This window comes from Corvus moneduloides, chromosome 23, assembly GCF_009650955.1.
Source record: "Corvus moneduloides isolate bCorMon1 chromosome 23, bCorMon1.pri, whole genome shotgun sequence".
Lineage (NCBI taxonomy): Eukaryota > Metazoa > Chordata > Aves > Passeriformes > Corvidae > Corvus > Corvus moneduloides.
Window position 1 is genome coordinate 7,038,657 of NC_045498.1, and position 14,036 is coordinate 7,052,692.

Consider the following 14,036-nt stretch of genomic DNA (forward strand, 5'->3'; position numbering starts at 1 on the left):
ATAAGCTCCCTCTCTCTGACAGCCTTCGAGGTGGCTCTCATCATCCTTGGGGATGGTCTCCCAGGACGGATGTTCCCATGCCTGGATGGGGGTGGTGGTCCCCACAGTCCTGGGGGAAGCTGGAAGAGGAGCTGCCATTCCCTCTGACAACTGCTCCGGGCAGTAACTGGCATGTCCAAAAACTGGTCCCACATGTGGCTCGCAGGCAAGGCGGATCCCTGGGGACTCCACGACCCCATGTCACCCCACTGGGCTCCCACTGCCAGTGGGATGGGCACAGGGGAGCCCATCCCAGCCGGGCGGAGGCAGGGAGCTAATCTGTGCTCTGATTAGGCAGAGTTCCCGGCAGCGGAGGTTTCTTCTTTTTTCTACCCCCCTCAGTGATAACAAATAATAATATAATCCCCTTAATCCCTCCCCGAGGAGCCAGCACGCATTCCCGGCTGGGAAGCACCGTGCTTCTGCTGCCGCTGATAACTCACACCCAGGGTCCCCAGAAAAACAAACGCTTTGGCTCACACGTTGCCCCCCAAAACTCCCTGTGCTGCCCTGTGGCACCACCTCCCAGCAACCCCAGACCCCCGTCCATCCCCACTGCCATCCTGGGAGGATCCAGCAGCGCTCCTGGTTCCTTCCCACTCGGCGAGGCCATCATGACCCTGCAGAGCCCCCAAACTCAGCCAAAGGGGCCCATCCAGGACCCCCATGGAGGCTCTGCCCTCTCGGCTCCTACTTTCTTTGCAGTGGGGAAGTGGCAAAGCCCCTGGAAGCTCAGCACTCCAGGTGCCCCTGCACCTTCTGCTCCCCAGGGACAGTGCCATGGGTGCCCCCATGCACCCTCCTTGTCCCCAAGGAGACATCTGGGGGGTCCCACAGCCCCCCAGGGCGCCCTAGCTGAGCCCCAGTGCTTTGTTTTAGGGCTGTTGGTGTGGGGAGCATCACCTCCTGCCCCAGCTGCGTCCCCAGAAGTGCTGGCACAGATCCTGCACCCCCACCCACCACTGGGGTGCTGGGAAAGAACGCAGCTGGCAAATCCCCCTCTCTTCCCGGAGACCCCATCCTGCCATTTCCCTCCTGGTGCCCAGCCCTCCCTCAATCACCATCCAGCAAATATTAATAACAACCCTGCAACCGCCTGTGCTTTTATTCCCTGGCTTTGCTGGCCCTGGCTCTGCTGAGCTCAGCTCCTCCAGCTCCAAAATGCCTTTTAAAATTACCAGAGAGTGGACACCCCTGCGATCACCCTGCCCCCGGCTGCCCCCTCCTCCCTGGCACCCGCCGCGGGGCCAGCAGCACCCATGTGCCATGCGGGGAGCTGGGTGCCATCCGCCCCCCTTATTTGAGAGGCGCCAGGCTGGGCTTGATTAAAACCAAGTGAAAGCCAGAGCCAGGGCAGAGAGGGGGATTAGATCGCTCCGGGGAATGTTAATGGACTCCAGAGCTTTCTGCCCGGCTGGCGGCTGGGATGAATCCAGCCCTGGAAGGACAGGCGGGTGCAATGAGTGCGTCAGGGCTCAGCTGGACCCCGGAGCACATGGCAGAGCGGAAGGAGGATGGGGGGGCACAGACACACGGGGGGTTGGAAGTATCTTCCAAGGGCCTGGCCGTTCCTCTGGGAAAAGCAGGGGTGGTCTGGCGCTCCAGCTGGGCCCTGCCGCCCCCGCTGCTGGTGCAGGGGCCGGGATTGTGGCACAGCACAGGCTGCCCATGGTGGGGTGGCACCACCGTCACCCACACCCCCATCCCGGCTGTCCTGAGCTGGGGGACAAGAACAGCCTGGGGTGACGCCAGCCGTGGGGGGCTTCAGTGTGTTCGAAGAGGATGTTTGCTGGCAGGAAGGGCTGCTGTGGCAGCAGGGGTGACGGATTGGGTGACAGCGCCGAGATGCTCCCCACACCACTTTCCTGTCTGGGAAAGAGGGACAAAGACAGCTTGGGGTGACACCAGCCATGGGGAGCTGCAGTGGGGCTGACGGGGCTGTTTACTGGGGTGCTGCTGGTAGGAAGGGCCGGTGCTGGGGCAGAGGTGCCGCTGTTGGGGTGCCGGTGTCCCCGACGCGGAGCTGTTCCCCGCCCGGCTGCGCTGGATTGCAGGTCTGACGTGGGAAATCGCCTCCCTCCCTCGTTAGCTGTGATTAGCATGTCAAGTGGTTGAAGTTGGTGGGTATAAAGGATGCGAGCGAAGAATAATGGCTTCAATTTTCTTCACGGCACAGCCATTAATTTGAAGGAGAACGGGGCGTCCAAACCTCCCGGCAGCTCCCGGCGGATCCGCCGGCCCCAGCACTGCGGGGTGAGGGCGGGTCCTGCCCGGGGTGGGGGACGCGACCCTCGCGGGGAGCCTGGCACCGGCACGGGCATCCCACGTGCTTCCCGTGCCAGGGCGATGGAGCCATGGGTGTGCAACGTGTGTGCATCCATGCACGCCATCGCCTGCCCCGGCCATCGTCCCGGGAGGAGGAGTTCCCTCGGCTCCAGCCCCAGGTGATGGGCAGGGAGGGAAGGCAGGAGGGCAAATTCCTGCCGTGTTTCCAAGGGGATGGGAGAAGGTGGAAATGGGGGCAGACCTGCCTTTGCCAGGGGCATGTCGGATCCCGGCGCAGCCCTCCGAGCATCCTCACATCCGTCTTCCCCATGGATCCAGTGCTCAACGCTCTGGCTCAGTGGCGGCCCAGCCCTGGGCCCCTCCAACGTGGAGCATCCCTCATCCCATGGTCCTGCAGCATCCCTGGTCTCCCAGCTCCAGCACCCTGAGAGGCCAGAACCCTCCTCCCAGCAGAGCCGCTTAATTAAAATCATCAATTCCATCCTGAGGTGCAGCCAGGCACCAGGACCTGGCTCATCTGGCATCCCTGGGCACCATGTGGCCATGCCGGACTCACCCTGGGTGCCCTCACAAGCAGCTCCCAGAAACCTTCCAAAAATCCATGCTAAACAAATAAAGAAATAGCAAAACAATCATTCTCCCCCCAAATTTTGAGGTTTTTCCTCCTTTCCCCCTGCGAACCCAGGCAATGCTGGGCTGTGCTGATCAACCCCCAGCAATCAGCCCCATCATGAGGTTTTTCAGGCTCTAGAGTGGCTCACGCTGCTTGAGAGACATAATTGAGGCCCAAAAAAAAGATTAAAAAATAATAAAATAAGTAAAATCCAGCTGTGGTCCAAGCAGCTGGTCACACCCAGCTCTGGCTCTGGCTCTGGCTGTGCCAGGTGATGCTTCCAGCACCTCGAGGTTGGGTAGGGCGGTCCTGTGAGCCCCCCTGGGTGCTCAGAGTGCCCCTCGCCCCTATCATGGGGGGGCGTTGGCTTTGCTGCTCCCCCAGCCCAGCCAAGAGGGGGTCCTTCAGCATCCCCCCACCCCACTGAGCATCTCCCCGGGCTGCGGCAGCGCTGGCAACCCCGACCCCCCCCCCCCGCTCCCCCATCCATCAGTATGCGCCATGTGTTCCTCTCCATAGCAACCCCCCTGCTCCCCCCCGCCCCCCCCAAACCCTCCTCTGCCGCAGCCCTGACCCCGCCGGCACCGCTCACCTCTCCCACCCACAGGTAGCTGCTCCGCCCCCACCCCCCGACCCCCCCTCTCCTCGCCCGGAGGACGCTGCCGCCTTCATCTTCCCAGGCTGGAAGTTGGTGGATTTCTGAATTTTATTTATTTTGTCCTTATTTTCCTCCTTTATTTTTGCTACTTTCTGGCGTTGGTGCTTCTCCCATCCATCAGCGGGAAGACGCGCGTGTGCCTGTGCCCCCTGCCCCGCCAGTGGTGCCGGGGAGGGCTGGGCCGTGGGTCCCCAGGGTGCCACCAGCTCCTGTCCCCCGGCCCCCACTGCCACCCACCCGCAGGGCAGCAGCAGTGGGGGCCCCCGGGTCACACCGCGCCCCAATTTGTACCAAAATTCAGCTTTCTTGATGCAATTCCCACCTTAAGCCAGATCCTGGCATCCCCCCTAAACCCAGGGAGGGTCAGCATCCCTCCAACACCCGCCCCCGGCACAGCCAGGCCGTGCTCCCCGAAAAAAGAGAAGCAAGAAAGCAGCGGGCATCGCTCAATATATAGGTTTCTTTTTAATATAAAAAAAGTGCCTATTAAAAATTCCTTCCTAAATAACACAAAAAGACCGTTTGAGGGGCAAAGCGGGGGCCGGGGGGGGCTCACGGGGGGGCCCCTCTGGCCAGGGCAGCACAAGCACTGCACAGGGCAGCTGGGGGGGCGGGGGAAGGAGGGGGTATCTTGACCAAATTCGGATGTTCTTCCCTTTTATTTTTTTTTTGTGAATTTTGCCTTTTTTTTATCCATTTCAGGGTGGTTTTCCTCTTTTTATGTGTGCGTGTGTTTTCTCTTTTTTTGCACAACCCACAAAGCTGTACAGAGGTTGCTAAACTCTTGAGGAGGGGGGGACACACACAGGGAATTTGTGGGAGGAGAGGACCCCAAAGCCCACCTGGCACCCACACACGCACCCACACCCTGAGCTCGTCATCGCCACCGCCTCGGGGACCCTGGGAAAGGGACCCCCCTTTGCCCCAGCCCCCCCCACTCCCCCTCCCCACCAAGAGGGTCTGTGATTGATTTATTCCTTTTTTTTTTCCTTTTTTTAAAAATTTTTTCTTCTTTTTTTTTTTTTTTAACTCCTTTTTGTTTTTATACAAATTTGGATCTTTGGGTGTGTACTGCCAAAAAAACCAACCAAAAAACCCAACAAAAAACCAAAAACCCGCCTTCGTTCTTCAGAATAATAATAAAAATAAAACTCAAATCATCATTGAATCATTAAAAAAAAAGGCAACGGAAACCCAAGGAACCCATGCGGAAGTTGCACACCACAAAACCACAGCAGATGTACAGAATGCAATATACAAGACACAATTTATAATAAAACATTATATACAATAAATAGGTTATTGTTACTTTTTGTTTTTTTTTCTTTTTTTTTTTTTTTTTTTTTTTTTTGTTGCTCGATCTGTAAATAAATTTTTTCTCAGTGCATACTGGGGGGTTTTTGCTCTTTTCTGCTGCATATTCAGCTCTTGGATGCTTTAGGCCTGTTCTCCGTCATTTTTGGATTCTCCCTCCGGTGCGTGATTCTCTCTTTTTTTTGTGTGTATGATTTTTCAGCTTTTTAAATTTTTTTTTTTTATCCTTAAACATTTTTTTTAACTTCTTTTCTTCAAAAGTATTTACAATTGCTGGTTTTGTGCAGAAAATGAAAATTAATCAAATAAAAAATAAAACTTAAAGAGTCCCTCTGCTTCTGGCTGGGAGGAGAGAGAGAACGCGGCGCCGGCGCCACGGCCGAGGCGGGGGCCGGGGGCGAAGCGGGGGCGGCGGGGGCGGGGTCCCCTCCGGAGGTGGCCCCCTCCTCTCCTCTGCTCTCTGCTCCGGCCGCCAGGATGGGTGGGGGGCGCAGGGCCGGGGGTGCTGTGGCTGGGGGGAGAGGGAGAGAGGGGTGAGGGTCCCACCATGGGGTGCCTGCCCACCCCACCCACACGGACCCGGGGGCCTGGCACCCACACACCCAGGGGTCCGAGGTCCTGTTCACCCCAAATGTGGCACCCACACACCCAGGGGTCCGAGGTCCTGTTCACCCCAAATGTGGCACCCACACACCCAGGGGTCCGAGGTCCTGTTCACCCCAAATGTGGCACCCACACACCCAGGGGTCTGAGGTCCTGTTCACCCCAAATGTGGCGTCCATGTCCCAGGGGATCTGGGGTCCTTCCCATCCACACCCAACAGTCCAGGGTCCTGCTCATTCTTGTCTGGCACCCACATACCTGCGGGTATCGGGCCCTGCTCCCCCCATCTGGCACCCAAACACTCAGGGGTCTGGGGCATCCCACACCCCCTCAGCTCTGGCACACCCGGGGTCCTGCACCCCACATCCCAGGCTCCAGCCACCCCCAGACACCGGAGCCGACAGGGTCCCCAGTTTGATGCTTGGTGGGGCAACACCCGGGGAAACTGCTCGCAGCCCAAAAGGGGCTGAGGGCACCCAGAGCGGGGCTGCAGGTGGGTCGGAGAACCCACCAGAGCATGGAGCACCCAGCACACCCTCCCGGGGGACCCGTACGGGGCGGGGAACGCGGCTGACACTTACCTGGTGATGGTGGCGTCTCCGAGCCCCGCTGGTGACGCTGCCAGAGCCTGGTGGGGGCCAGCGCTTCCCAACACCCATCGGTGTCCGTCCAGCAGGAGCAACCCCCGCGGCGAGCGAGCGGACGGGGAGGGACAAGAAAAAGAAAAGAATCCCCAAACAGCCTCCCCCGGGGCGGCCAAGGGGGTCCCCGGCCGGGCTGTGGGCAGGGGGCACCCAGCGCTGACCCCCAGATGCCCTCCTGCCCTCCCTGCCTGCGCCCCTGCGCCGGGCCTGGCGGGGCCTGCGCTGTCCGTCCATCCGTCCGTCCGTCCGTCCATCCGATTGTCCTGCTGCGGGGCGGGGGGGGCGGCAGTCCGGAAAGCAGAGCCGGAGGTTGGCAGGCAGAGCAGGTTTGAGTGCGGAGGGGGAAAAATGGGGGGTTTCTCTCTTCATCCATCATTATTAATTTTTTTCCTTTTGTTTCACTTATTTTTTATCTTTTTTTTTCCTCCTTTTTTTTTCCTTTTTTTCTCCTTTTTTCTTTCCTTTTTTTTTTTTTTTTTTTTTTTTTTTTTTTTAGAAAACAAACAAACGGTTCCAATCCCAGTTAAATACAGAACTTGAAAAGTGTTCCAGAAAAAAGTGCTGGCTAAATTACCTCTGAAAGAGAAACACAACATGGAGAGAGAGGGGGACATGATGAGAAGGGCCCTGGGGGTCTCCTGCATCCCCCTCTGCCACCCTCACCCCCAGGTTCTTCCCCACCTACCCTGTAACAAAACCTCGTTGTCCGGTTGGCACGTCAGCAGACACTACAATGAGGTGACCGTAAAAGTGTCCTCAGGGTGTTGTTGCTCTACCATGGGTCCCAAAAACCCGCTCTTCTGGGTGGGGGCCATGACGGGGTGCCCTTGGGGTGCAAAACTGGGGTACCTGTAGTTGTCCTGCAGCTGCAACATTGAGTCTCTTGGTACGGGGGAGATGTTCAAGTCATTGATCAAGGGACAAGCGTAGGGTCCTCGGTGGTGAGCCCGGGACATCTCCAAGGGCTCCTTCTCGCCCTTGGAGGGGTGGGTGCTGCTTGGGCTGCTCAAATGGGGGTTCAGACACGGGGGGTCCGTCCTGCCCATGAAGTCTGCCAGCATCCCGGCCCCCGCCTTGCTGTCGTACGAAGGGCTCCGGGTGCTGGCGTTGGGGGAATACCAGTAAGGGGGATTTTTGCAACTGGGGGAGTCGTAGTGTGGTTGAGGCATGGGGAGGTCGCGGCAAGCCAGGTGTGGGGCGTGTGGCAGGGCCCCCCCCTGCATGCTGTGTTTGAGCGAGTCGCAGGCGGGCAACTTTCGGATGCTGCCTGCCCGGAGGTCCTCCTTGAAGGCCAAGGTCGGGGAACAGTTGGGTGAGAAGGCTTTCTGCAAACCGGCCTCGAACACAGTCTGCTGGCCAGGGGCTGCCAGCTGGTGTGGGAGGGCAGGGAAGTGCTTGCTCTCCAAATCCGGCTGCCCCAAACCAGGGGAGTCGCTCTGGAACCCCTGGACAAAGGTCCCATCTGAGGGGGTGGAGGGGTTCATGGAGTAGGGGCCGGCGTAGTCGCAGGGGTCCCGCTCACCCACCCCGAAGCCGCGGGACTGGGAGGGCAGGGGGGACATGCTGCTGTCCCCGCTGTAGTAGTCCAAGCCCAGGTCCGTGCTCTCCTGGAAGAGGGGGTTCACTGCCTGTGACTTGGTGGGGAACTTGGCCTTGCCTGTCCCCCTCTCCTTCTTGGAGGCACAAGCCCCCCGGGAACCCCGGGGCTGCCGGGGTCCTGTGTTCCTCTTGGAGGGGTACACGGAGGAAGAAGAGGAAGAGGAGGAGAAGCTCAGGTGGGAGGTGTCGAACATATCAACCTTCTTCCGTCGGCCTCGACCGGGCTTAGAGTTACTCTGGAAGAGGACGCTCTGGTTCCAGTTGTAGCCAGGGGCAGAGGATGCCTCATTCCAGTCCATCATCAGCTTCTCCAGGCTGGAGAGGCTGGACTGGCCCTCACTGGAGGATGCCTCGCTGTTGGCGCGCCGGTAGCCAGCCGGCTGGTTGAACTGGGTGCTGTCAGAGGAGGACTCGGAGAAGGTCTCGGAGACCGTCTGCTGCTTGGCTTTCTGTGGGGTGTAGTTGGAGATGTCCAGGATGACGTTGGGTTCGTTGAGGTGGCACTCGAAGCCCGGGTTGTAGAGCTGGCTGAAGGCTTCTGAGCTCCAGTCCAACCCACCGTAGCCTTGCCGGAAGGCCCATGGCGCGGCGCTGGGGAACTGCCGGCAATTTTCAGGTGAGGGCTGGAAGGACGCCGACCCCTTGGGCACCATGTAGCCGCCGGGCGAGACGGTGCTGGCCCGGCTGTCACAACGTAGGGGAGTGTGCGCAGCGCTGGAGAACTGCCCCCCCTGCTCGGCACTGTTGAAGAAGGCGGCTTTTCCCAGTGGCAAACTGGGACCAGCTGTCGGTGGCGCGTAGCCGGCACTGTGGGCACTGCTGGGCGAGGACGGGAGGCTGCTGCCACTGCCGTAGGCGAAGCTGCAGTCCTTGCTGCTGGGGCAGTCCTGTGCTGATGGGTACTGCTTTCCTGGTGGGAACACGCTGGCGGGTGCCACGCTCTGCCCGGTGCTGCCATAGCTGCCGTACGGGGAATAGCCGGGGGTGCCGCTGGCCGCCGGGTGAGCCGTGGGTGACCGGGACACGGCCGACGGCGGGGCCAGTTTGGGGAAGGACTCGGTGCCCCGGCACTCTGATGAGCCTTGGGTCACCCCGTAGCCGCTGGAGGCACGGCCAGGCGGGAATGCCGGCCGGCCCTGCATGGCTGCATGGAAGGCGGCTTCGGCACCAGGGTTGGCCGCTGCCACTTTGCCACCCCGGGCTGTGTAGGCAGCCATGCCCCGCTGGCCGGGCAGCGCGGCCGGGGGGGCCGTGTAGGCAGCCGCCGATTTACGGGACTCGGAGCGGGACGCGGAGAGGGCGAAGTCCAGCAGGTCGGAGGAGTCATCTGAGTCCAGCAAGGAGCGGAAGTATCCGGTGAAGAGGCTGTGCCGCTCCGGACCGGTCTCTGTCTGCGAGGACGGCGCGCTGCTGGCATAGAAACCAGCACGGCTGGAGGAGCCCGACTCCAGCCCCGCCGCATGGAAGGGTCTCGCCTCGGCCCCTTGGTAGCCACCGTTGCGTCCGGCCTGGCTGCCGGGGTGGCCGTGGTGGGGGGTCCAGGGGCTGCCCTTCTCCCCCCCGCCCCACTCTCCGGTGGGGCCGTCCCCAAAGCTCTGCCCGGAGTTGGGTTCGGGGAAGAGCGCCCCGTTCTTGCGCGCCCGTCGCTTGCGCTTGGGTTTTCCCACGGGATCGGGCTCTGGCCGGCCGCGCTTGCGTGGGTGCACGGGGTCAGCGTGGAGGGTGGTGGGGGCTTTCTTCTTCTTCCCGATGCCCTCGAAGAAGTCGCTGAAGGAGCAGCGCGCGGCACGGGCAGCGTGGCCCCCCCCGCGCCCACCGAAGCCCCCCGCCTTGCCGCCGCGCCGGCGGAAGCCCTGGACACGGTGCAGGAAGTGGGAGATGCTCTGGGTGTCGGGGGCTTGGTGGATGGACTCGGGCTCGCTGGGGGTCCAGCAGCGGGGCGGGGAGCAGCGCCCCGAGCACTGGCTCTGCCGGTTGAGGAAGGCCAGCTTGGCCAACACATCCGAGTAGTCGGCTTTGCTGTCATTGGTGTCAGCGATGTAGGAGGGCTGGGGCGAGGCCAGCTTCTGCTTCCTCCTCCTCCTCTTCTTCACCTCCGGGGTGGGTTCCTTGGGCTTGGCTTGGCCCAGCAGCAGGTTTTTGGGAGGCCGGCCCCGCTTGCGCTTCAGGATAATGGGCATCTCGCCAGGGGGGAACACCACGACCACGTTGCGCCCATTGTTCTTCATCTTGAGCAGCGGTGTGGGCTCCATGGAGCTGCTGGCTGCCAGCTCCTTCCCCTCCAGGTTCAAGTTGCTGCTGAGCGATGACACCTTGTAGGTGGTCTTGTTCCTCCTCCCCAGGGACACGGGGATCTTGGCCATCTTCACCACCATCTTCCTCACCCCCCGGCACTTGTTCTTCTTCCCCGCCGTGGGGGCTTTGGGCATCTCGTCGGGGTCCAGAGTGGTGGGGGGCGGTGGCGGCAGGGGGCTCAGCAGTGGGGTGTCAGGCTCCTCGGGCCCGGGGGGCATCTCAGCGGGCAGGGCGAGGGGGGACAGGACGCGGCTCTCGGGGGTGACGTCCACCCGGCGCCCTCGCCCCGCCCTCCTCCGGCGGCACAGCATCTTTGGCTTGTCTGTCCGGCGCAGGGCGTACTTGCGGTGGTCTTCGCCACACCGCCCGGCCCCCCGGCCCCCACAGGGACCCCGCTTCACCATGGTGCTCAGGGGACACCCCCCGAGCCGGGGCTGCAGCCCGTGGGGCCGCAGAGGGTCCCCAGCGCCTGGCTGTGCCTCCAGCAGCTCCGAGACGGTTCCCAGCGGCTGCGGCTCCAGCAGCGAGGGCTCAGTGGGCAGCAGTGGGGGCTCCAGAGCTCCGGGCAGCGGCTCCAGGGTCTGCAGCCCCAGAGGCTCCGCCAGCGGCTCAAGCGACTGCAGCTCCAGCGACTCGGACAGGGGTTCCAGCGACTGCAGCTCCAGCGACTCAGAGAGCGGCTCCAGCGACTGCAGCCCCAACGGCTCCAGGTTTTGCAGCTCCAGCGACTCTGGCAGCGGCTCCAGGCTCTGCGAATCAAGCAGCTGGGGCTGTGACTCCAGGGACTGGGAATCCAACAGCCGGGATTGGGAGTCCAGCTCTTGGGCTGGCAGCAACTGGGGCTGTGGCTCCATCGCCTGCGACTCCAGCAGCTGTGTCCCTGGGCACGCCAGGGAGGCCAGCTCGTTCAGGATGTCCGCCTCGGCCAGTTCCGAGTAATCGCTGGCATCGGGCTGGGAGCAGCCGGCTTCATCCGCCGGCGCTTTGGAGATGCCCCCCACGCCCCCACTGTGTCCAGGGGGCTGCGGGGTGCTCCCCCCGCCTCCGTCAGCTTCTCCATCACGTGCCGGGGGCCGGGGGTGCCGCGACGGGTCGGATTTGAGGAGCACCCCCCGCTCCTCGGGGCTGCGGATGCTGTTGGCCAGGGAGGGTGAGGAGAAGAAGCTGTACTGGAGGTCGCGGTCGGCGGGCAGGAGGCGGCTGTCCTCGTGAGCCCCGCCGCCACCACGGAGGCTGCCACAGTCCAGGTGCACCCCACTGTTCTTGAGGTCCTCGGAGAGGCGGTTGAGGTCCTTCATGATGTCGATGAGCTGCACCACGGGGTGGAGGTTGATGTGCCCGTTGCCGCACTTGCTCCGGAGCAAGGCGAGGATGCTGTCTATGTTGCAGCGGCCCGAGGCCAGTGTCGCGTTGGGGAAGGTTTTGGGCGCCCGATCGCGGGCGGATGCCTCCTCCGCGCTGCCCCCCAGGATCCGGGGCTCCCCGGCACAGCCCAGCAGGTCCTCGGCCGCCTTGGTGCCCCCGTGGACGCTCTGGCAGCGGTCGGCCGGGTCGCCGTGCAGCAGCGAGCCTGCCTGGTGCTCCCGGCCGAGCGCGGGGCACGACCCCTCAGGGAAGCTGAGCACACTGCAGGATAACGCCTTCTCGGCCGGGCAGGCTGGGGGCCGCTGCACCGGGTGTCCCGGCGGGTAGAATTTGGGCTCTCGGACGTAGTCGGGCGAGCCACGCACAACGCTGGTCGTTACCACTGGGCCCGGGGGCTTCACGCGCATCCTGACCTCCTCCTCCCCCGCGTGCCGCTTGGCCGAGCAGTTGCTGACATGGGGGTCAGGGAAGGTGACACCAGGACCTATGGGCGGCAGAGAGGGGGACAGTGAGGCTCCACAGGCACTCCCAGCCGAAAGCAGCCAGCAGAGCCTCACTCCATCCCCCCATTCTCAGGGATGAGGTCCCCATATCCATCCCCCAGCTCACCCTGCCCTGTCACCAGCAAGGACCTGGCTGGCACTGCAGGAATGCTGTCAGCCCTGCTAACAGCTGGGAAAATGGGGACTTGGGAAAATTGGATGCCCTCTCCAACTCAGGGGGTCTACCCCCTTCTCCAGTTCAAGAGGGGCTGAACCCCTTCCCCAGCTCAAGGGGGTCTGGATGCCTTCCGCAGCTCAGGAGCAGGGGGCTGGATGTCCTCCCCACACCAGGACCACCCATGCCAGCCCCCAGCACGGAGCCCCCTCCCAGGTGGAGAGGGGTAGCTGGTTCCCGTGAGGGTCTGGGTTTCCCCACGCCGCCATAGGGCAGAGTTTGGGTGTCTGGGGGGGCTGGGACTGGAACTTACCCTCGGCGTTGCTGCTGCTCCTGCTATTGCACTTGAGCTCTCTGCAAAGGAAGGGGTGTTCAGGGTCAGCCCCACACACGGGAGGGGGACTCACTTAAGCGCTCACCACCCCTGTGCCAGTCCCTCCACGGGACATGCCAGGGGCTGATCCTCCCGAGCTCCCACGGCCGCCCATCACCGTGACGTCGGGGCTGCGGGGGGGGGTGGGCAAAGAGGGGGAGGCCGCCTCTGATCTGGGGGACAGAGGGGACAGGTTTACGCCCCCCTCCCATCCCCACCAGCCGCTCCGTGGGGCGGGGGGGGCGGGGGGTGGCGGGGGTCCTTTGGTGGCGCTGCCACTAGGTGTCCCCGGCGAGCCGCGCTCCGGACACACGGGGGGGTCTTCGCCCGAGGAGGTGGCTCAGCACATCCCACACCCCCCCCGGCTCCCACCCACCCGCGGACACCCCACGCACAGCTGCAACCCCCACTCACGGCGACACTGCCCGGTGCCACCCCTCCACTCGCCGGGACGCCCCTCTGTGGCGTCTGCCTCAGTTTCCCCTCGTTGGAATGGGGTACAGCGAGGGTGGTAGTGGGGTGGCTCAGGCACTCACGGGTGGGTGACGGGCACCGCGTGCCCACTGCACAGCCCACTCTGCACTCCGTGGGGGCTGCAGCCCCTCTATGCGCCCCAAAATCCCAAGCCGGGAGGCCGTGCAGAGCGGGGGAGCCCCTTGCCCTGTATCTCCCAGACAGGATGGACAGAACATCGGCAGCAAGATGCCGCTTGGTGCCGCTCCCCATTTTTGGGGTGAGGCCCCCAGGTACCTGTTCCGGGGGTGTTTGCAGTGCAGGTTCACTCGGAAGCTCCTGCTGTCGCCGTCGCTGCTGGGCTGGCGGGGGCCGGAGCCCTGGGCACGCGGGAACCACTCGGCTGGCGGGCTGGCACCGTTCTCCAGTGCGAGGGGCTGGCAGGCGACCGAGCTCCCATCTGCTCGAGAGAGACCCCCGCACATCAGCCCAGTGGCCCCCTACCCTGGGAGCACCACTTGCCCCGGCCGCCGTGGGTGCCCGCAGGGCTGGGCACGCCGTGTGCCACCCGTTGACGCCTCCCCCTCGAAGCCACAGCCCGCGGGGACACCCACGCTGTGCCCTTCCCCCCATCACGGGATGCCCAGGGTGGCGTTTTGGGGCAGGACAACCCTTTTCTCCCCACCGTGTCCATGCCTTGAACCGGGACTGCCCATACGAGGGGGAGCATCTCCCCACCAGGCTGTAGGCACACGTGTGCATAATCCACACGGATGTGAGCATTGCACACGCGTGTGCATAAAGCTTTGGCCCCCCGCTCTCCTGCAGGAGGTTGAGGCACCCACAGCCGCTGCCCATGTGGCACAGGGGTGCACGGTGGAGCCACTCGGTCCCTCGCAGTCCCCCCGTGCCAGCATGTCCGCCTGTTTTCCCTCCCCAGAGCCGCGTGTGAATCCCTGCCGGTTGGCTCCCTCCCCCAGCACACACCCGCAGACACACACACGCAGCCGCTCGGCGTGATCCAGGCTCTTCCCGGTGTCTGGATTAGCGTGACAACTTATCAACAAGGCAGGGAAAGAGAATTCAAACCTGTCAGTCCATCCGCATCCCCCCCTTTCCCCGTCTCCTCGCCAGCCT

General features: G+C 62.8%; 1 protein-coding gene and 1 long non-coding RNA gene across 6 annotated transcripts in view; both read right to left on the minus strand.

Annotated features, from left to right (window-relative positions):
• Positions 1-4,038: 4,038 nt before the first annotated feature.
• Positions 4,039-6,546, minus strand: LOC116455152. Its single transcript, XR_004244308.1, has 2 exons — positions 6,095-6,546; positions 4,039-5,421 (listed from the first exon to the last, which is right to left on the minus strand). It is a non-coding gene; the product is annotated as an uncharacterized LOC116455152 (long non-coding RNA).
• A 73-nt stretch (positions 6,547-6,619) lies between these two features.
• The window catches only part of AHDC1 (AT-hook DNA binding motif containing 1), a 49,015-nt gene continuing 41,598 nt past the window's right edge, over positions 6,620-14,036 (minus strand). For 4 of the 5 annotated variants that reach the window (XM_032132174.1, XM_032132175.1, XM_032132173.1 and 1 more), the window contains 4 exons: positions 13,197-13,359; positions 12,387-12,427; positions 6,843-11,900; positions 6,620-6,733 (listed from right to left, as the gene is read on the minus strand). In XM_032132174.1, the coding sequence (XP_031988065.1) occupies positions 6,886-11,823 (4,938 nt within the window). In that variant the 5' untranslated portion in view covers positions 11,824-11,900; positions 12,387-12,427; positions 13,197-13,359 and the 3' untranslated portion in view covers positions 6,620-6,733; positions 6,843-6,885. Of the gene's footprint in view, positions 6,734-6,842; positions 11,901-12,386; positions 12,428-13,196; positions 13,363-14,036 lie in introns of all 5 variants that reach the window. The other variant, XM_032132176.1, reaches the window with a different exon arrangement.